Source organism: Chamaea fasciata, unplaced genomic scaffold (assembly GCF_029207755.1).
Source record: "Chamaea fasciata isolate MVZ Bird 193981 ecotype frontalis unplaced genomic scaffold, bChaFas1.0.hap1 SCAF_6, whole genome shotgun sequence".
Taxonomy (NCBI): Eukaryota; Metazoa; Chordata; class Aves; order Passeriformes; family Sylviidae; genus Chamaea; species Chamaea fasciata.
Genome location: NW_027094091.1, coordinates 18,484,325 through 18,499,151, shown reverse-complemented (window position 1 = coordinate 18,499,151; position 14,827 = coordinate 18,484,325). Strand labels below are relative to the sequence as shown.

The following is a 14,827-nucleotide window of genomic DNA, read 5'->3' as shown; positions in this document are numbered from 1 at the left end:
CCCCTTATCCCTATTACCACCAAACGTAGGAATGGACTGATACTGAATTTAATGTTTTCCCAGGATTTCTTTGTATCAGAATAGAAACACCTTTCTCGGGGGAAGAGAACAACCCTAATCAGAAAGGTTCCTATTTTTCGTAAGATGCAAACAGTAATTCCCATAGACAGGAAACCCAGATTAGAAATAAACTATGTAAGGATATTTGCTGAAGATTGTAAAAAGAGAAGAGAGAAGAAGATAAAGCTCTGGAACAGAAAAATCTAATGGCACAAGTCTGAATTTCAAAATTTATACAAATATATCAAAAGGATATTTTATCTTTTGTATGATTAACAAAACTTACTCAGGTTTTTACAATGAAAAAAAAATTAATCTTTGAATAAAGATGTAATATAAAGTCAGTAGAAGAAAGTGTACTTCGTTAAAAATACAAGTAGCAAATAATCGCTTTTTGTGTTGCAGAGGTCACAGTCTGAAGGCGTTTGAACACCTTTTTCCACAGACCCTTTTTCCACACCTCTTCCCTTTTATTTCAAGGATTGCTTTCTGCACAGTGGAAGTGCATTGTGTGAGGCAGAGGTGACAGATGGGCTCTCCTGCCTCTGTGCTGATGGAAATGAGGGGCAGTAATACTCCTAATAGCCCTTTCCCATGTCTATCAGTCAGCTGTAATGCCTTCAGAAACTGAGCACGGTTAGAATGTATCATAAAATGAAACATCTAATTATGTCTTAAGGTCAGCAATGATGGAGAGAACTTCACCAGTAATGTGAGTGCTGCTAGCAACTGGAACATCCTTCACAAGCTGTAACTATGCCAGTTTTCCAGTTAGATCTTGATGTTAACATTCACGAACCATGATTGGGCTTCAAATAAATGCTTGTTTTTGTAACCCAGATGCACTTGGAAAAAAAGGGAGAAAAGGGAAAATGTTGTGACACTAGACTTATTATCAAAAAAAAATAGATAAGAAATAGTACTGAACACATAGAAAATTAATATTATTGCTTTTTATAATGTATTTTCTGCTGATTTAGTATTTATAATTAGACTTATTAGGGTACAGCTATGCTAAATAGAGCTTTTCAGAAAAAAAAAAAAACCATAGAGTGTAACACTCAGAGAACACGATTCTTGAATAAAATGAACAATCAGATACCTACTAAAACATGTTATGTGAATAAAACAATATTTTGCCATTGACTATCAGATTCCAACTTGTCTCTTAGCAACATGATACAGACTTTTTTTGTTTAAAGCAAAGCACAGAAATTGGTCACATGCTTTGTCTTGCACAAATTGTGTCTTTAACTCTTTTGTTAAATATTCCATTTATTTTGGTCATAATTCCAAAAGAAACAATTTGTTCAAAGTGTTCAGCCAAACACAATGTCATTTGGCAAAGCACTGTGGTCCTCCATAAAGCAAATTCTCTAGAGATAATTGTTTGCACGTATCAGTAGTCCAAAATCTACAACATGCTGATTTTGAAATGTGGGCACACGGAGGCCCCTTTGCAACTTTCTTCAGAGAACCTCAAGTTCACTTGCTGTAACCAGCAATGTCTCACAAGACACAGAATCAGGTGAAGCTCCCTGGGCTTAAACAAAGACTCAAAACAAAAAACTGCCAAGAAAGCAGTATTTCTCCCTTTGCATTAATTTTAAGGCTGACCCCTGGTGAGTATTTAGCACGGTCAGATGGCAGTACCACTGTCAATGCGTTGCAGCCTTACAAAGTATGGTGATGAACCCAAGACAAACATCTTGTCCTAACCAGAGACTCATTCTGTCCCCGTTAATAACTGCTGACTTGTGCTGCACTGTGTCCTCTGCAGAAAAGGCAAGTATCCTGAGATGCACAATTGTCACACTGCTGGATCAAAATGATCTCCCCTGCATTAACAACTTTGTTAAGATACCGAAAATGCTGAGCATAAAGTGTACAGGAAAAAAAATAATCTTTCCATGATTTCAAATAGCAGCACACAATCTCTGGGTTCTAGAGATTTCAGATTATTAGTTGCAATAAGTGGTTCAGATCACAGATGTGCAGCCCCTCACTACATGTGTGACCTTGTGCTAGAAGCCTGAAGCCTGCAGAAGGGTTCTTTTTGCCTTCTGTACTGATTCCTAAAGTTGTACATAAACCCTGAATCCCAGGTGCTGGAGTTGTCCTTCTGCACTTCTTCTGAAAGTACCCACAAGAATGGTATTCCTACAGCTACTGAGGGGGGAAATTATTAAATTAAAAATTAAATAATAATTAAATTATTAAACCACAGGGGTTGTTCCTCCTGCCAGTGCTGCCCAGTCCAAGAGGAAGGCTGGCTAATGCCCCTGTGCCCGCCATTCCCAGGGGCCCTCACCTCGGCCCTGGCCCTGCTGTGCTCCCTGCCCCGCCGCTGAGCTCTTCCTGGGGCTGGAGGAAACCTGCTGGAGCTGGCAGGGCAACACAAATACGTGTTTCAGCTAATTGCCCGTTCCGTGTGAGCTGTGGGGATGGAAGTCGCTGGTCCAGCACACACAAGCTGCCAGGAACGGACAGAAACAGCCTGGAGGAAAAGAGGGAAAAGGAAGCGCCCAGCAGCTCCCACCGCCCCAGCTGCATCCGTCCCCTCCCTGCCCCATTTCCTCACATAAAATACTGGACAGAATATTTTACTGATTTGTTACAATATGTTGAAAGGCTCTTCCCCTTCCTCACTGAATATAAAGCCCTTTGATTTTGCAATGTGTTTCAGTATCTTTTATAAAATATTTTATTGTTAATTAACAGCTCACTGTATTGCTTTCCCCAAACTAATATTTATACAGCAATTCTGTTTCAAGAAATCCCTTCAGTCTTGTTGGAAGCACTTCATAAAATCCATTAGAAGACAGTAAAATAGGTGTAAGCTTCACCTTTTTTTTTTCTTCTTCTTTTTTTTTTTTTTTTCCCCTGTTTTTTGGCCACAAGTAGAAACATGTCATAAACTGGAGACTCCTTGCAGCCTTTCCCTTTACTGGGATATCTGTTTTACAGTCTTTATATTCTCATCATTTCTCATAATAAAATTTGTTACTATGACAAAAAAATCCACTAAAAATTATAAACTCTTCTAGTTATTCAGTTGTTCCGTGACCCAGCCATCAAGATTTGAGCTTCAATATATTTTTGGAAGTACTGAAGGAAGATAACTTGGGTACATTTTTAGACAAGCTTATTTACTTTTGCATTTTTACAACAGTCCACTTGACATTACAAGAAATCCTTGACAGACCATAGCCAGAAACCTAAGGTAAGCAGCACGAAATTTGATCATTATCTATAAATATGAAGACAACTGGTTCTTGTACCGAAATGTCCGTTTATATTGACTTCAAATAGGGAGGAACAGACCAAACCAATCTGACTAAATCGAGCCATTGGATATCAAGCTAAGCCTGTTTAAACCAATGTAATTATCAAGTTAAATACGATTCTACAATCACATCTGGCCATTACTTAAAACATCAAAAATGAAAATAGAGTTTTAGGAATTTGGAAGTCAAATGACAGACTAGAGATGTCAAGAAGTTTGAACTGATCTCCAAAGTTAAAGAATTAAAAATTAAATAATTGATACTACCATGTCTATAAGAGAAGTATCTAGCTGCAAGATAGAAACCAGTCATTTTAATATTAAAAAAAATTAAATTAGTATTTATTTAAGCAAAGAAGATTAAAAATACAAGTATCAGCCAGAATCTGAAACAGAGTATTTTGCTGGAATTAGAGTAACTGAGGAGAAAAGGAAAACAACACCACTTCAGTAAAAGCAACATTTAAAATTAGATTTTAAAAAATATATAAAAATCTAGAGTATAGTTGAAGTATAAGGTGAGGATCTAGTTCATTTTTTAATCTCATCTTAGTCGCACTTTAGAGCACTTACGCTCAATATTCCTGTATGCAAGAAGGTGTGTGGGGACCCTCATGAGCTCCAGAGCACAAGGCTCCCCTGTCCAGTCATCAGGAGAGACACTGGTGCAGGTCAGGAACAGGGTAAGTGCCCCAGCGGGGAAGATGGAGAGGATGCAAGGGAGATGGGAGATAAAAACACACCATATTCTCTTAGTCATGGAACTGCTTGTTCAAACAAGAATCCAACAGTCTCTATCTCTGCCTACTTACAGCACTTCCAAATTTATTGTAAATGAAAAAGAAGATACTATTCAAAAATCCTAATCTGGAAAAGGTTAAGGCACTGTTCAGATTCTGCACCATGTACTAGCACAAAGCAAAGGAATTAGAGGGTCAGCAGGCCTGTAGGGAATCTCCCTTGCTATTTAGTAAATACTTTTAATTCTTGAAAACACCATGGTAACCCTTGTAATGACCTTACTGAGCCAAAATCCTTGTGACTGCTTTGTAACATTGTAAGTTCTGAACCGCTACCCAATTTACGGATTTTTAAAACTGCAAACTGCTGCATTTTTAGAGGTAGATGTATATTATGTGTTGTTCTGAAGATGAAATAAGATCTTGTGGTTTATACAAACTGAGTGTCCAGAAATGCAAACAGAAACTCAAGAGAGAAGAGACTACTCACCTCCTTTAGGAATTTACTCTTTAATCTTTAGCAAATCACTTAATCTTTCTATGCCTTCATTTCCCATATATAAAACAGGGTAGTACGTGCTGTAAAGGATAAAAGCCGTCATGTCTTTTTGCAACAACTCCTTGCAAATATTAAGGAAAACATCCATTTTCTTTGTTATGCAGAGCAAAATTTCCCCAAATATTCTCACATTATATCTGCTAAGCAGTTTGTTTTTTTATATTGGGAAGTGATACCAACGAGTCCACAACTTTACCTTTCTTTAAATTAGCCTGATAAATTTACTAGGTTAATTTAGTTTCTACTACATTATCCTGACAGAGACAAGAAGATTCACAGACATACAGTTCATACCTCTATCTGAGACTACGGCTTAGATCACTTGTTAAATTTTGAGCAAAGTGAGAAGGATTCATGTTTCGCGGATTTACATTCAGCATGGCAAATAATGACAACTACATGTACATAGCATGTACATGTTCATAAACTAGGCAAAGACAGAAGTCCTATTGCAAATGCAGTGACTATATAACCCATTATCATTTTTCGACTTAGAGCCTTTTTCAGGTGTTAAAATATGCTCAATCAAATCAGATTATTGATTCCAACTTTGGTATTAAACAAACTAATTTTGTGAGGAGGACCTCAAAAAAAGGTATGACAGCTAACAGATGATGCCAGCCTGACTGCAGTGACAATCCATCACATATTGATATGAGCAGGGCTCTTCACTGAAGCCTGAGCTGTTGAATCACAGAGGCTGGAAAACTGTCAAAGGCGTAGCACTGCTCTCCCAGAGAGGGTGTGTGGCACAGCAAAAGGAGTCTTGGCATCATTCTCAGGGCAATGTTTTGTCTCATGTAAAGGCCAGCTCCAACAAGTTCTATGCTCAGGCCTTCTCAGCAGGTGAACATAGTGCATGCCTTTGATGGGACTCCAGGGAGGAGTTCAGCAGACTCCTGGGATAGCTCTATACCGAACAAAAGATGAACAGGGAATGCCTGACTACATCTCTGTGTATGAAAAGAATAAACAGGAGCAGTTAACATGAGAAAGAACATGGAGAAAATTTCTGTGAAAAGAATAAGATAGGGATAGCAAAATTGATGTATAATCTCATCTTTTCTTTAGAAAACAAGAAAAAAAAATTGGAAGTATCTTTATTTTCTCACTTGACAGTATTGAAGATGATATCCTCTAAGCTGTGAGCCTGAAAAAGTAATTTCATATTAAAAAAATAAGAGCTTTTAGAACTCTGACAATAACATCACAGAACTCAGATCACGAATTACATTTACTTTATTTAATATTACATGCATTTTAAACAGTGATTAATATTATTTCCTTGCACAAGCAGTCATTCTCAAAGTACAAGTAATAACCATTGCTTTTAGAGTGAAATTAATTAGCATGCACTTCACACAATCGTGTGCAAAGTTATTTTTTTCCGTTAGAAAATATTAAGGTAATTATTTCTAAATTGATTTTATACATGGAGTTTAATTTTGGCTTTATGCAGACATTGCATAGTTGATGCTTAGCTTCTCCAGAAAGACTGGAATGTGGTACCAGTATTGTTGAAGCAGATCAAGTGACAGTAGCAAATAAGAAGATTTGAAGAAGAGGCATAACTTTGAGGGTTGAAAGGTCAGCAAGTACAGCCTAGAATGAAAATCAAAAAGGCTTGTTAAACTTGACATTTGAATCAAATATCCTTAAAGCAAGTTAAGAAGTCAGGAAAAGATTTAAATACTGACTATAATACTACCAATAATCAGATTTGGACATGGCTAGAAACAAATTATTCTGGTTTATGTTAATACCGTATTGCATAATTTTTCACTCTAACATTTCAAAGAAAAAACACGTTTACCCAATGTATAGTACCCATGTAACTTTATTTTAGCCTTTAGCCTTACTTCAGATATACACAGTATCATGGGTGAATAAGGAGTCTAACATTTCAACTTGCTTCTAAAAATAATTGGGAATTAAGAATCCTTATCCTGTGGCTTGGCTAGTACTTGTGAAGTAAATCCAATGCAATGCCTCAGACAATCAATGTCTTCTCATGAAAGTATGTTTTAAAAAAAGCCAAAGAAAGTGATCACAAACTCAAAGATTGGAAAAAATTCATCACTGTATTTTTGAAAAAAAAAAAGAAGAAAAAATAGGTTACTAGATATAAACAATAACAATCTTCATGCTGATAACTTCATTTTCTTCATTTCCTATGGCAGTACGCACAGGGAAATTTCAAATTCACATTGAAAAATACTGTAAATTTTTTGTCATTTGTAGAACAGAAGCAACTAAAATGTACTGAGGAAAAGTTTACAAACCTCTGCAATATTTCAAAAACAATATAGCCCACTAACACAGATTATATATTAAAAAAAACTTAACCATACAAAATGATTTTATAACACTGTGTTTTTATAGCAAATATGTTTTATTTCCTTTACTCCAGAAAAGCAGCATTATGTACTGCATGTTCACAATTTCCTTATTTTTTATCTAAGGTAAGAATTTAGACAGAAAGATTTGCACTATGCACCACGTGCCATGTGAAGCTTAAGTTACTTTTATTGGCAAAGCATCAGAAACTATTTCAATCTTCTCTAAGTGAAACTTATCCTTACTTCAGCTGCAGCCAGTGATGTCACCTCCATCAGGTTGACTGCTCGGAAAGCAAACACAGCAGCTGCCAGGACTGAAAGAAAATGTCCAATATTTACGTTTCTGACCTGATAAGTAGTGGTTAGAATTAATCTTGATATAAAATACCAATTTTCACTTACTTTAATTATTTTGATTCTAAAGAATAATATACAACAGGTGGCTGTGTTTGAGTTTCTTTGACCACTCTTTCAAACAGACAGGAAAAACACAACATTCTTTCAGGAAAGTCTGAGTGAACATGCCTGAGGTTGAAGATGACTAGCTTTTAATTGAAAGGGACAAGCTGTCTTACATATACACAAATGCAACCAAAACCTTTTCTCTTCTACTCACCTACTTTGTATTTAAAAATTGACTCAAATGAAGATACGGATTTTCTTTAAAATCTCCATCTTAAAACTTCCCAAATATGAGGACATTATTTAGCTACAAAACTTACAAAGTGTCTTAAAAGATGACACTTCAAAGGAAGAAATCCAGCAAAATCAGGGGGACTCTCAATTGTTTTAAGTAGAGCCAGTTGCCATAAATAACATGAATGCAGTATTTTGTGAAAGGTGATGAATTCATTTACCACTGAAGCTGGGAGAACATCCTATATCCTGTTCAGAGAGTACTCAGCATTATTTGAGTATTGCCATAAAAAAAGTTACCTGACATATTTTTTTTAAAGATGCAGTACTCATGCAATTCCATTTTTCTAGATGATATATCCTTTGACATGCATGTAACCTGCTGTCTGCATTCAAAGAGCAACTATTTTCTTCCCATCACAAAATACATTGAAGCTAACAAGTATTTGTCTTACATTCACACAGACTTCACACATTTAGTAAAAATAATTCTATTACCAGCAAGAATTTCTAGAGAATTGTATCCCAGGATTCTGTCCCACAGAAGCAAGAGCTGGTCTGTAGCTAAATAACCAGAAAATGCTCGTACCATCCATTTAAATGAAATTCGTAGCCTGCAAACGAGTGACAAACAACAGTTATTTTATTTCTGCCTTCCATAATGATCAGATTGTCTATAAACTGAAAATATTTCATTATCCTTCTGCATTTCTCTTTCAGGATGAATAAACATTTTCTCTTGCTACAGTAATAATTGATAGTTTTAATTTGCAAGCGCCATAATAAAACTATTTAGCATCTCATTTGATAAAGTACTAATATCATTCTCATTATCATTCTGATCAAACAATCACATTAGAGTGATCCTCAGCTATTATCACCCTCCATGTTTCGTCCTTTCTGCTATTATGCTATTAAGATGGATACCAATTAAGACAAAAAGGTTCTGTTGTGCCTGGCGCCATTAGTTCACTATTGAATGACTCTTGCTCTCTTGCCTCTTCCAGTACCTTCTGCTGCAACTAACACATCTCCGTGTCTTCTGTCCCCTAGGAAATTAATCACTTAGTTCCATCAGATCCAACATAAATTACTGAAACTCAGCTGAATAATGCAGCAACAGGGCATTTCTCACAGAACAATTCTCTCTCTTTCACAGAGCATATAGAAGAAATGCACAAAGCACAGACACACAGGTTAGACAAAGCACTCCATCTGACTCTCAAAGAAAAATGGCACACTGATGGTTATACATTTATGTAATTTCCCATAGATCTTACATTAAAATACTACAGAACAGCATTTTCAGAACAATCAATGTGAAACATTTGTAACAAGTCAGAAAAAAGTACTTACGGCTGAGCTCCAATTTCTCGGAGGTGATAGAAGAGCTGGGGCAGGTGGGTTTGTAGAAGAGTCTCAAAAAGCAAACACAATGACACAATGCCCTAAAGAAACAAGATCATATCGTGAATACTAACACTCATCCTGTCAAATCTGGGAAAACACTATCAGCATGTAAGGGTACATGAATTTTTAGTTCAAGCAATAAAACACTATTAACGATATAACAATCAACTCACGTGAGAAAGGCACAACCAATTCTAATACCTTCAGTCACTAAAGCCTTGCTCCTGCAATTCCATGTATGTGTTAGCAGCATAACATGTTCTGATAGTCCCTTTCAAGTCTGAGTTACTTATGGTGTATGTCAGAGTTGAAGTACTTAATGGGTTATTATAGTGTAACCTACTTGAAATATTCCCACTTTGATGAAATAGACCTCAGTTGCACTAAAAAATAAAGGATGTGAGAAAAAGTATCTCTCTGATAAGTAAAACCAAAGAGCAACAGGGATAACTACAAAAAGAGTTAAACATAAACACATTTTAAAGATTGTTTCAAAAATTACCATGGAAATGAATAGACTCTTGTTTGACCCCTTTCTCTGCTATTAAAGATGGAAAGCACAATACATAGCCTTGAAATGGTATACCAAGGAAAGGATTTTCTTTTAACGAGGAAATATTTTCAAAAAGCAATATAACTCTTCAGCACTTTTTGAAGGAAAAAAGAAGTATTTCCTCTGTTTTATTCTTCACAAGTAGAAGACAAGCCAATTTTTACAACTCTCGTACATTCAAGACAACTGATCCTGGTCACAAACAGACAAAGTATTTAAACTCATCCAGTAGTACTAAAAAGCATGTGCTGTCATACCAAGATACTTCAGATAAAGAAACAGACACTAACTTGGTATCACTGAAACAATATCTATACATGTATTTTAGTCCCTTTACCCCAGACAATATTTCAGATATTACATATCTTTAATGAAAGGGAATTTGTGTGACTCTTTGAACTGAGAAATGTATTAAAAAACTTATAAATTCTTATAAAAGACTCCACACCCTCATAAATTGAGAACTTACTATTTTAATAAAGTACATGATAGCAAAGACTAACACTGACATAGAAAGCAACAACATCCAGACTGGAATTATCTAATAATTTTCCCAAGCTTGCCTGAAATATTTTATTATATTTAAAAGGATACATTTCAATCACACAGAAAACCATGCTACTGTATACTATTGTTCTGTAGCAAACAGGATATCAAGTGAGTGGATTTAATTCCTAATGAACTTACAGAGGGATGAGAAGAGATGGAATGGAGTCTGAAGAAAAAACGCACATACATCTCACGGAATATCTGATACAATTTGGAAGGTTCATGGTACAGAAAACAAAGTGGAGCAACTGAAAGGATAAAAGAATTATAATTGACTCAACACTGTAAACTGCTAAAAGAGTTCAATGATTAAGCGCATGAAGTATGAGGAAAACCAAGTAATTTATAGTACCACAATTTACAAAAACAGTACTAAACCAATTATTGAGAAAGAAGTATTCAATCACAGTCTATCATTTAATGTAAAAAGTCAAAAAAGGGAGTATGATACATTCTAGATATTATTCTTACATATTTCAAGAAGCTAAACCGATTAGAACCTGCTTACTACAGTGCTGGCTTCTGAACCATGAGAAATATGCTGTAAGGAGAGCACCCCTGGGGTGTAAGGCAATGTGAACAGTGCAAGTTCTGATTCAAGTGTCTGTAACTTTCCATGTGCCATGGGGCCAGTGACCAGCTCCAAACTGATGCCCTGTTTGTAAGACTGCTTGAAAACGGACATTCGTGAAAACAAACACATTGAAAGAACAGCTTTGGGTTGCCAAAATAACACCACTAAGTATGAACAAACTCATAGAGACATGTTTATTTCTTACAAGATCTGTAAACCATGGACATTTGGTAGTTTACTGTTTAAAAGTCTTCTAGTACACCTGATTCAAAATGAAAATTGATTACATTTGTAAAAGAGCAGCTCTGAAACTTTGCTTGTTTCATAGAAGTCTAGCATATAGATAAATCTGTTATACGTATGTGCTGCTCAAACACAACCATCATTCCTTGAGACTGATAGTCCATCCACTCAATGCATTCTCACAGTTGTCATGCCTTTTTGTGAACAGCCTTTTGATCTGTCCAGTCATCATGATGACTGCTTCATTTTACAGATGCATTCATTTTAGCTGACAGCTTACATTTTAACACACTCACAGTTTCTATCTCTATATTCACCTTCCCCTCCATTTTATTTACACTAAGCTAGGGATATGGATATATTATCTGCATATGTATGTACACATACACACACACACACACACACATATATATACAGATATATGCACATGTGAATTTATTTTCATATCTAAATATCACAGAAGGTGGCTTAATGACAAAAATGGTGTCTGTGTATGAGAGGTGGGGTGCTAAGGTAGGGTAAGATGTTCACAGAAACAGGTATTTCTATAGGGATAAGAAAAGCAAAGGGTGTTACCCGTGTTCATGTTTTTAATGCTTGAAGATGGAGGTGGAAAACCTGTCAGTGTGCACATGTACATAAAGTCAAGGAGGGTAACAGATCAGCCTCTGACAGCTGGCACCCTGACAGCGTATGCATGCAAACAGGAAAAAGGGTATAGGATTTTCCTAAGGACCCAGACACTTCCTCATATAGCAGCACAGCATGGAATACAGAGGACGCTCTGCTTGGTCCCAGCCACTGTACCCACAGCCTGGAGCTCCATTACCATGTTTCTGCTGCCTTGCTTTTTACCCTTCCTCCTTCTCAGAGCCAGCATATTCTGAGCCTGTGCAAAGAGCAAGGACAGGAGGGAGGGAGGAAAACTCACACCCAAGTTTGGGAGGCACTGTTCTCAAGGGCAGAATCAAATCCAAACATTTTGAAAAGCAGTTCACACAGAACAAGTGAACGCCTCTAAATGAGTCCCTAAGGAAGAGTTTGTAACTTAAGTGCTCATTACTCCACAGACTTTGCCTGCTCAGGTTAAATTTCCATTTCATATTTCAATTCCATGATTTTAATGACTGTGTGTGACCATTAAACTTTATTATTTGGAAAACATAGCATTTTATGTATAATCTTACAATCTGCTTGCCCTGTGATGCTACAAACACCTTTGATAAACCAGAACAAAAAACTGAAAAGCCAAAACATCTAATCTCACATCTGCAATAGCTGTAATACATCTGTAACCCAAGGAGATTCTTCTGCTTTTTTTCCTAAAAATATTGTTGATATTTGTGCTTTCCTCTGTGCAGGAAATAAATTATAGCAACCATTATACTCTGTAATGCTCTCTTAACACCTCTTGTAGGCAAATGTAGAAAGCAACAGGCCTTTCACTTTATTCATGTTTTAAGAACTTTTAAGAACTTTTTTTTTAAGAACTTTTTTTATGGGTAACTTGGTCTACCTAGAAGTGAAACACAAGGAAAAAGCACTTTGTAAGTGAAATTTATCCCTCTATTCATATACATTAAGATGCATAGCTTAGCTCAGCTGTTAGCTCTCAAAGAAGGAATTCTCACATGGCAGCAAGCTGTAATCTAAGTAAATAAAACAGCCTGAAATTTAAAGAATTATATTCAACAATCTTCATACACAAAAACCCATAAAAGCATCTACATACACAAGTTTAAAAGTTGCAGAAAAGTATATACAGCTTTAAACCACAATATGAGGAAAAGCAATCCTGAGGTTTTAGCTTATGAGAGTCACACTTACCATACATAGAAAAGCCGTGGAAAGGAATTACACCTGCAAAACAAAAATATTTCTTCTTTTGTTCTTTAATAATCCTCTTTATGCATGCAAAAAAAATTATACCCCCCTCACATTATTGAACTGTATTCTGCCTAGGTCAGGAATAAAGTGTTTCCTTGTTACTGCACCTGCATAGATCTCCATCTTGTACCTATGTAAGTACAGCATCGCCTATGTCAGTACAACCAATTACAAGCTTAAACACAAGCTACAGTTCCTAGAAAGCCAAGTAAAAGCTCAGTTTGAAGTTGTTACACAGAGGCTTTATTGATAGCAGAACCTAATTTCAGATAAATGACAACCCATAAATGTCATGCTCTGACAAGAATGGAGTAGGAAAAAAAGGAGGCCAAGACCTCTAGTAATTCATGTAGTACTCAGAACATTCACAATACTTGGCAGTTGTAGCATGACAGCTCGCTCCTCCTTCCTAGCTGATCTTAGCTCCAATTCACTAGATTTTATTTAAGACTGGTAAGAGGTGGCTGCTTTGGCAAAATATCAGAAGAACAATGCTTCATGGCTACAAAGCTGCAAGAATTGCAGAGGCGAACACAGAAAAAAGAGAAACAAAAGTATGTACTGCAACTGACTTCACTGACATACAGACACAAAAGACAAGGCCAGAGACACAGATTTAAGATTGGTGACATAAGGCCTTGAAAGCAAGAGGAAAGAGCTTGAAATTGAAATACAAATGGAGGGAAAGGATGCAATAAGGGATTGAAATGGTCAAAGTAAGAGCTGAAAAAAACAATTTTAATAACTGAAGTTATAACAACAGCAATGATATTAAAATTACATAGATCTGTTGTGTCTACGCACATTTTGAAAGGAGAAGATTTTAGGGTGTGGTTTGTTAAAAAGTGAAAAGCTGGGAGGTCAGCAAGTTACAGCATTTATCATTCAAATCCTCTAGGTGCTGATACAAGACTGAATACAAGCTGCTGCACCACAAGTTGTTTGCCTTCTCCTTCCCACACATAGACAAGCTCCGTTTGTGATCACTAACACCCGGCTGAATGTGGGTTTGGAGTAGCTTCCATCCAGCTTACTCCTTTAAATTAATGAATTTCACAGAGTAACAGCAAAACATAACTTGTAATAGAAAAAGAAAATATCATGTATTTGAGGAAAAAAATCTTTCCAAACTACCACTAGAGGAGGCAATAGTATAATTCATACCATTTGGAGGATAGAAAACTGCATATTCTTCCATTCCAAGTTTTCCTGTAAACCATCAAACCACAAAGAAAATGCCATTAAGCTGTAAAAAGGTATAAAGACTTACGTAATTTAAATTAAAAAGTGTATTTTAAGTTACAATTACAAATATCAAAAATAAGTACATTATTGACCATCTGACATTGTCTAAAATGTGGCAAGCAATGCAATGGGACAGGTACAATGTCAGATATAACACTAAAATGCAGCACCACTAAAGAAGGATGACAAACAACAAAAAAGAGGAGGAAAATTTCAGCAGTGCTGTTCCATTGAGATTCTATTTGGGTGTGTCTCAGGAGCTTCTGGTGTTTGCTGCAGACCTTGAAGACAGTGAAGCTCTAGGAGGAAGTAAGGGCAGACTGACCTAGGAATAGGAAGGGCCTTTAAACAGGTACAACCACAGATAAATATTCAAGGCCTCATTAGATCTGCAACAGAGGAAGATGGATGTTCTGATATAACAAACAAACATTTAAGTCATCCACTGGACACAAAAAACTTAATTAAGTCAAGAAAATCACTGATCATATACACTGATCATATAACTTTTTTATCTTCCCTGCAAAATGAACATTATTAAAACATATTTTGACTACAGAAACTAATAATCAAAAATCCATTTATAAAATTTAACAATCTATTTAGAAATATAAAGGTGTTATTAAATACAATTACAACTAATAAAAATTTGCAATTATTTTAGTTCTAAAATGAGAACATTCACATAAAAATGTAATTAATTACATGAAAATTTAGAATATTCTGTGTACTCTACTTACTCTTCA

The 14,827-nt window shown here is 36.0% G+C and overlaps 1 protein-coding gene across 5 annotated transcripts in view; it reads right to left on the bottom strand.

Moving 5' to 3' along the window:
• Nucleotides 1-5,873: 5,873 nt before the first annotated feature.
• Nucleotides 5,874-14,827, bottom strand: part of TBC1D19 (TBC1 domain family member 19) — a 51,102-nt gene continuing 42,148 nt past the window's right edge. For 4 of the 5 annotated variants that reach the window (XM_066185574.1, XM_066185576.1, XM_066185577.1 and 1 more), the window contains 7 exons: nucleotides 14,001-14,045; nucleotides 12,777-12,809; nucleotides 10,271-10,380; nucleotides 8,977-9,068; nucleotides 8,119-8,234; nucleotides 7,228-7,298; nucleotides 5,874-6,247 (listed from right to left, as the gene is read on the bottom strand). In XM_066185574.1, the coding sequence (XP_066041671.1) occupies nucleotides 6,173-6,247; nucleotides 7,228-7,298; nucleotides 8,119-8,234; nucleotides 8,977-9,068; nucleotides 10,271-10,380; nucleotides 12,777-12,809; nucleotides 14,001-14,045 (542 nt within the window). In that variant the 3' untranslated portion in view covers nucleotides 5,874-6,172. The remainder of the gene's footprint in view (nucleotides 6,248-7,227; nucleotides 7,299-8,118; nucleotides 8,235-8,976; nucleotides 9,069-10,270; nucleotides 10,381-12,776; nucleotides 12,810-14,000; nucleotides 14,046-14,827) is intronic. The other variant, XM_066185578.1, reaches the window with a different exon arrangement.